Source organism: Borostomias antarcticus (assembly GCF_949987555.1).
Source record: "Borostomias antarcticus genome assembly, chromosome: 1".
NCBI lineage: Eukaryota > Metazoa > Chordata > Actinopteri > Stomiiformes > Stomiidae > Borostomias > Borostomias antarcticus.
Window position 1 is genome coordinate 60047445 of NC_140234.1, and position 7089 is coordinate 60054533.

At 46.0% G+C, this 7089-nt stretch overlaps 1 protein-coding gene across 1 annotated transcript; it reads left to right on the forward strand.

Annotated features, from left to right (window-relative positions):
• On the forward strand, nt 1-6506 carry LOC311308786 (NEDD4 family-interacting protein 1-like). The gene is made up of 7 exons (XM_084437830.1): nt 1-156; nt 1521-1599; nt 2486-2616; nt 4447-4534; nt 5140-5264; nt 5368-5434; nt 5922-6506. The coding sequence occupies exons 1-7, from the start codon at nt 127-129 to the stop codon at nt 6023-6025; spliced, it is 624 nt and encodes a 207-aa protein (XP_084293956.1). The 5' UTR covers nt 1-126; the 3' UTR covers nt 6026-6506.
• Nucleotides 6507-7089: the final 583 nt, after the last annotated feature.

Consider the following 7089-nt stretch of genomic DNA (forward strand, 5'->3'; position numbering starts at 1 on the left):
CAGTGGCAGAGTGGGAGTGAGGAGAGAGAGAGAGAGAGTTTATCTCCATTATTACAGTCGGTTAATCCCTGTCTGGAGGACTGACAACCGTTTTTCCATCGATTGTTTAAAGCTGTTCGTGTTAAAATGGCCGAGCCGAGCGCCAGATATCTGCAGGTAACTCAAGGAAGCGTTTTGTCGTGAAGACAGGTTTGTTTGCCTGCCGTTGACAGACAGGCCTAGCTAATGCTAATGCTAGCTCGCTAGCTAATGCTAATGCTAGCTCGCTAGCTAATGCTAATGCTAATGCTAGCTCGCTAGCTAATGCTAATGCTAGCTCGCTAGCTAATGCTAATGCTAACGCTAACGCTAATGCTAATGCTAATGCTAGCTCGGTAGCACTAGCGTTAGCCTCGGAAAACCCTGCTGTTGAGTTGGATGTTTGCTAGCTAGGCCTCATCCACATAGCTTAGCTTGGGAAGATTGGATGGCAACATCATAAAAACACCTTAAAGCATTGGGATGATAGCTAGATGATGTTTATTATTATTTAGCTAAGGTTAGTTATCATTCGTGTTTGGTTCTGTGATGGGTGGTGATGCTAATGTTAGTTGTGATTAGCGTGAGCTAGGACTAGCTAATCACATCTGGGACGTTTGTAACTGTTGAGGACAGTAATGAGCTACCCAGCGTTACATCCTATCGGTCTTAACTGGTGACAACTTGCCAGTGAGTGCTAAAATATCATGGTTTTATTTATTTGTATTATCTTTTTTTAAAAGGGACAACCGGATGGGTGTGTGCTTGTCATGGGGTGGGTCTGTGTATGGATCTAGGTCATGTGAGGCGTGGTGGATCCGTCTCCATTTGGGTGAAGGGGGGTCATTTTTGGTGTCATTTGGTGTCAAATGGGTCATTTCTGGTGTCATTTGGTGTCAAATGGGTCATTTCTGGTGTCATTTGGTGTCAAATGGGTCATTGTTGGTGTCATTTGGTGTCAAATGGGTCATTGTTGGTGTCATTTGGTGTCAAATGGGTCATTGTTGGTGTCATTTGGTGTCAAATGGGTCATTTTTGGTGTCATTTGGTGTCAAATGGGTCATTTTTGGTGTCATTTGGTGTCAAATGGGTCATTGTTGGTGTCATTTGGTGTCAAATGGGTCATTTTTGGTGTCATTTGGTGTCAAATGGGTCATTTTTGGTCAGGCGTGACAGTGCGTGGGTCCTTTGTCACATGTCATTCTCTGACGCTGATCACGTTCCATGAAGATCTTGCTGCTTAAAGATCTTGCTGCTAATCTTATTTTTTTTAGACTCCCCTAATGCAAGTCTGGCCTATTTCAAGAGTACTTAGCTCTTACACATGACTGACGTCTTCCTCACCTACATATACATTGTGTTGTGTCTGTCTGATCACAGACTCACCTCGGTGCTCTGTATGGATTAATTAGTTCATTAATTGGTTCACACTAAGTAGGGATGATTGAATCATATCCTAGCCCTGGCCATTGATTGGATTGCTGTTGTTTTTTCTCGACCAGCTAGCCAATGAGGAGGAGCCTGAGGCGGCAGCAGCCGACGCCCCGCCCCCCTACAGCAGCGTGACAGCAGATAACGCAGGTAAAGAAGCCACACACACACACACACATACACATACGCATTCATGCACACACACACACACACACACCACACAATTACGCACCCACAAACACGCATGCACTCAAACACATAGGCCTACAGACATGCACACGAGGAGGTTATAATAACTATAATTGTTATAAAGGTTATATTACCTGTCTCTTTACCCTCGGAGGGACGTTGGTCGTTACCCTGAATCAAAGTAGGGCGGGTCAAGTCCACGAAAGTCTCTATTGTCAGAAAGCAGCTTTGCTCCATGGCTTTATAGTAGTTGAAGGGAATATTATTTCACAGGCCGTTTCCCCAGATGCAGGTTCAGCCTAGTAGGCAAGACTCAGACTACAGATCAGCAGAGGTTTATTGAGTGGGGATAAATGTAAATGTAGTGGCTGGTGTGTCCATGTCCTCCAGAGAGCCAAAGTGTGCTGCCATTTTGTTGTCCTGAAACACAGTCGAGGGTAAAGTCTCCATAGGGAATTCTAAAAATAAAAGGTCTGTGTTTATCACGAGCTTTAGAAAGTTGTCCGTTTTATCTCGTTCAGTTGGGAGGGCCATCGTCAACTTTCAAACTGTGATTTACCACAATGAAAATGCTAACTGGCGGCTAAATTGTGTAAAGAATTGAAAAACAACAGCACCTGGAATGAGATTACCACATGAAATGGAGTATATGATCTTTCCTAATCCTGTGTTAAACACAGACGCCATTTAAAAAAAATTCCGTTGCGAAAATGTAACGGGATTTTATGCAACGAAAGAATGGAAGAAATATATCTTCCGTTAGTGTTGATGATCACATCGTTGGCTCTCTGGGCCTCTCTGGTGTTGTGAAGTGTCCTTTTAACGCATCAACCCTGGTGTTCCTCAGCTTATTTTGACTACAAAGAGGATGGCGGGTTCCCCAAGCCGCCATCGTACAACGTAGCCACGACGCTGCCCTCCTACGATGAGGCCGAGAGGTCCAAGGCTGAGACTGCGGTGCCCCTGGTGGCTGGGAGGGTGAGTACGTGTGCACTCACACACACACACACACACACACACACACACACACACACACACACACACACACACACACAACCCACACACACAACCACAAACATCCAGAGATAACTCATTGACCCAGCACCCTGAGGCATTTCAGCCTGGCGCTTGACTTCCTGTTTCCTCAGGATGTGAGCCGTGTGTGTTCTGCCAGTCAGCTGGCCAGCAGGGTAGGGTCACGTTAGGGTCAGCGTAGGGCCAGGTGAGGCTACTGCACTACTCTCCTCAGATCTGTATGATCGTAAGCATACTATTTACTATTTACCATTATAGGTGTATACTTTTTGTATCACACTTGGTGATCTGGAGGCTGTTATCCCCAATTGTATGCACTATCCCCAAATGAATCTGAATCAGTTGTATGCACTATCCCCAAATGAATCTGAATCAGTTGTATGCACTATCCCCAAATGAATCTGAATCAGTTGTATGCACTATCCCCAAATGAATCTGAATCAGTTGTATGCACTATCCCCAAACGAATCTGAATCAGTTGTATGCACTATCCCCAAATGAATCTGAATCAGTTGTATGCACTATCCCCAAACGAATCTGAATCAGTTGTATGCACTATCCCCAAATGAATCTGAATCAGTTATATGCACTATCCCCAAATGAATCTGAATCAGTTGTATGCACTATCCCCAAATGAATCTGAATCAGTTATATGCACTATCCCCAAATGAATCTGAATCAGTTGTATGCACTATCCCCAAATGAATCTGAATCAGTTGTATACACTATCAAATTCCACCAGCTGTTTATTGATACTCTGTTAGTTATGTCTGCTGTATCTGTAGATACGCAGGCACAGGCTCTGTTAGTTATGTCTAGGTTGGGCCTTGGTGAATGAATGGTAATAAGTGCCAGCCACAAGCAGCAGCCACACCCAGCCCCAGATAGACAGCCAATCAACCTGTCTCTTTCCCTCTATGTTCACGCCCAGCCCCAGATAGACAGCCAATCAACCTGTCTCTTTCCCTCTATGTTCACGCCCAGCCCCAGATAGACAGCCAATCAACCTGTCTCTTTCCCTCTATGTTCACGCCCAGCCCCAGATAGACAGCCAATCAACCTGTCTCTTTCCCTCTATGTTCACGCCCAGCCCCAGATAGACAGCCAATCAACCTGTCTCTTTCCCTCTATGTTCACGCCCAGCCCCAGATAGACAGCCAATCAACCTGTCCTTGTGTCTGGCGAGACTCCGCTGCACTGTTCTGCCCTCTAGTGGCGAATGTGCTGCATTGCCTCCCGTTTGATTGCTGGTCTGTGTTTTTTTCCGCTACTCATTGCTCGCACTCAGCACAGGGAACGGATGGCGACTTTTGATGATGTAACTCCAAGTTCACAGGAGGTAATGGCGTGGAGTGGTAGCGTGTGATGTTGGGTTAGGGGTTAGGGGTCAGGGGTTATGGTTAGCTGCAGTAGAGCACTGTAGGCCTGGTAGTCGTAGACCAGATGTGTGGCATTCACATAGATTCATATAGTCATTCACTTCCAGAGGCTGTATTATCTGTCTGAATGCAAAGCATTTGAGGTTGTACAGTGACAGGAATCAACCGGTCTAATTTATTCTTTCAGTATGAAAATGAAACATCTCACTCAGAAATGAAAGTCAAAAATCTCAGCTAACTAATGACTTTGACCAAGGAGACACAGGCGTGTGGTGTGTTCATCATTGGAGTGGTCATCATTGGCAGCTCTATCTATCTGTACTTTATTGTTTCGTTGACCTCTGAACCTCTGCTGTGTTGCGCGTGCGGCGTGCGTCTCTGTGTCTGTCGGCAGGACGATGAGTTTGTGGCCAGGGACGACTTTGAGGACGCCGACCAACTTAGGATAGGGAACGATGGCGTCTTCATGCTCACCTTCTTCAGTAAGTGCACTGCTGTGTTCTAGAACCCTCTTCCTCTCCATAACCCATGTTCTAGAACCCTCCTGGTAACTATGTTCTAGAACCCTCTCCTTCCCTCTGATAAGGGTGTTCTAGAACCCTCCTGGTAACTATGTTCTAGAACCCTCTCCTTCCCTCTGATAAGGGTGTTCTAGAACCCTCCTGGTAACTATGTTCTAGAACCCTCTCCTTCCCTCTGATAAGGGTGTTCTAGAACCCTCCTGGTAACTATGTTCTAGAACCCTCCTGGTAACTATGTTCTAGAACCCTCTCCTTCCCTCTGATAAGGGTGTTCTAGAACCCTCCTGGTAACTATGTTCTAGAACTCTCTTCCTCTCGATAACCCATGTTCTACAACCCTCCTGATAAGTGTTCTAGAACCCTCCTGGTAACTATGTTCTAGAACCCTCTCTTTCCCTCTGGTAACTATGTTCTAGAACCCTCTCCTTCCCTCTGATAACTGTGTTCTAGCCCTGTCCTATCTGACCTGATAGGTTCACATCTCACCTGATAGATTCCTGACGTTAGTCTAATAAAACTGCTCATTTAAAAGCCTGAGTGACCGGAGACCCTCTTCCTCTCTGCAGTGGCATTCCTCTTCAACTGGATCGGCTTCTTCCTGTCCTTCTGTCTGACCACGTCTGCGGCCGGACGCTACGGGGCCATCTCAGGCTTCGGCCTGTCACTCATCAAGTGGATCCTGATTGTCCGGGTAAGATCAATAAAACACACACTCAGCCATCTTAAGATCAGAGAACAGTAGCTCCTGTTCATTTAGACCAGTTGACTGATCACTGATGTGTTGGTGTCACCAGTTCTCCACGTACTTCCCCGGGTATTTCGATGGGCAGTACTGGCTGTGGTGGGTCTTCCTGGTTCTGGGTAAGTAGCTAGCTGGGAAACTGAGTTTCTAAATCCAATGATGTTAAAATAATGATGTAAAACTATCTTTTTGACGAGAGTAAACATTGTGTTTCTAAAAGTCAGCATTGCCTCCTCCCTACTTCTCTCCTCTCTCCTCCCTCCTGTCTCCTCCCTCCTGTCTCCTCTCTCCTGTCTCCTCCCTCCTGTCTCCTCTCTCCTGTCTCCTCTTTCCTCCCTCCCTCCTCTCTCCTCTCTCCTCCCTCATATCTCCTCCCTCCTCCCTCCTGTCTCCTCCCTCCTCTCTCCTGTCTCCTCTTTCCTCCTCCCTCCTCTCTCCTGTCTCCTCCCTCCTGTCTCCTCTTTCCTCCCTCCTATCTCCTGTCTCCTCCCTCCTGTCTCCTCCCTCCTATCTCCTCCCTCCTCCCTCCTCTCTCCTCTGTCCTCTCTCCTCCCTCCTCTGTCCTCTCTCCTCCCTCCTCTCTCCTCCCTCCTCCCTCCCCTCCAGGTTTCCTGCTTTTCCTCCGGGGATTCATCAACTACGCCAAGATTCGCCGAATGGCCGACCCCTTCTCCACGCTCCCTCGGACCCGGGTCCTCTTCATCTACTGAGGGGCGGCCATCTTCCTGCTAGCTCATCACAAAAATAACACCTCTGAAACACATGGAAACAAATGAAATCGGACACAATTTCTATGTCTTTTTTTATGTAAAATAGTGAATGCTGAGAGTTCTGTCACTCAATCATTAGTGGTTATAAATGTCCAAGTGCTATTTGCAACCAAGTCTGTGATGTATGAATAATGCCTTATTACAATAATATACAATCTGTTTGTAGCAATGGCACGCACTGTTCCCCTGTTTGCCAATAGGGGGCAGTCTTGCTTGCCTTTCCCTCCCCCAGTCTTATCAAGTGTAACATGGTAACAGCCCAGATGTGTGTGTGTGTGTGCTGAGGGCGTAGCTGTAGTAGGTCAGTACCATAGATGGACCTTTATGGAGACTTGAGTGAAATCAGTCCAATTAAAGCAGAGCTTTTTTCTTGATGTACTGTATATGATAATGAAATTAAAGTCAAACTTTTTAAGATGTCTTTCCATGTGATAAAGACAGATTTATTTTCTTTTGGGTAGGCTACAGGAGATTCATTTTCCATGAAGGGGAAAAAACGAGTCAACAGAACCCGAGAGAATGTTCCTTAATTAACAAGCATTGTACTTGTGTGACTGGGTCACCCTGTAGAAGAATCAACAAGCAGGTTTGACCTCCCACGTGTGCAACAAACTCACATGGGTTAAAACCAATAACAGGATGGCTCATAAGCATCAACAGGATGTAACGCTTCTCACAGAGCGAGTGAGAGAGAGACGACTGACCTCAAACATGACGTTATGACAGTATGGACGAGTCTTGAATCAGTGTGTGAATCACTGAATCACTACCAAGCCATGAGATGGACGAAGACTCTATAGGACCACCAAGTTAGCTGGTAGATAAGGTTACTTATTTTATTTAGCTGCTTAAGTCATTTCACAATCCCACCCTGTTTCATGTGTATTGGCTCGTGCTCTGTCCAGAGCTCTTGCCGTTGTTTACTGTGAATATAAAGCACCCTGTCAAAATGTGTTTTTATAAAGCACCCTGTCAAAATGTGTTTTTATAAAGCACCCTGTCAA

Bases quoted from the DNA above. Each gene is read 5' to 3' on its own strand.
- LOC311308786 (XM_084437830.1), top strand. From the start codon at position 127: ATGGCCGAGCCGAGCGCCAGATATCTGCAG. The intron at 1,600-2,485 runs GTAAAGAAGCCA...GGTGTTCCTCAG, and splicing joins CGTGACAGCAGATAACGCAG to CTTATTTTGACTACAAAGAG. The intron at 2,617-4,446 runs GTGAGTACGTGT...GTCTGTCGGCAG, and splicing joins TGCCCCTGGTGGCTGGGAGG to GACGATGAGTTTGTGGCCAG.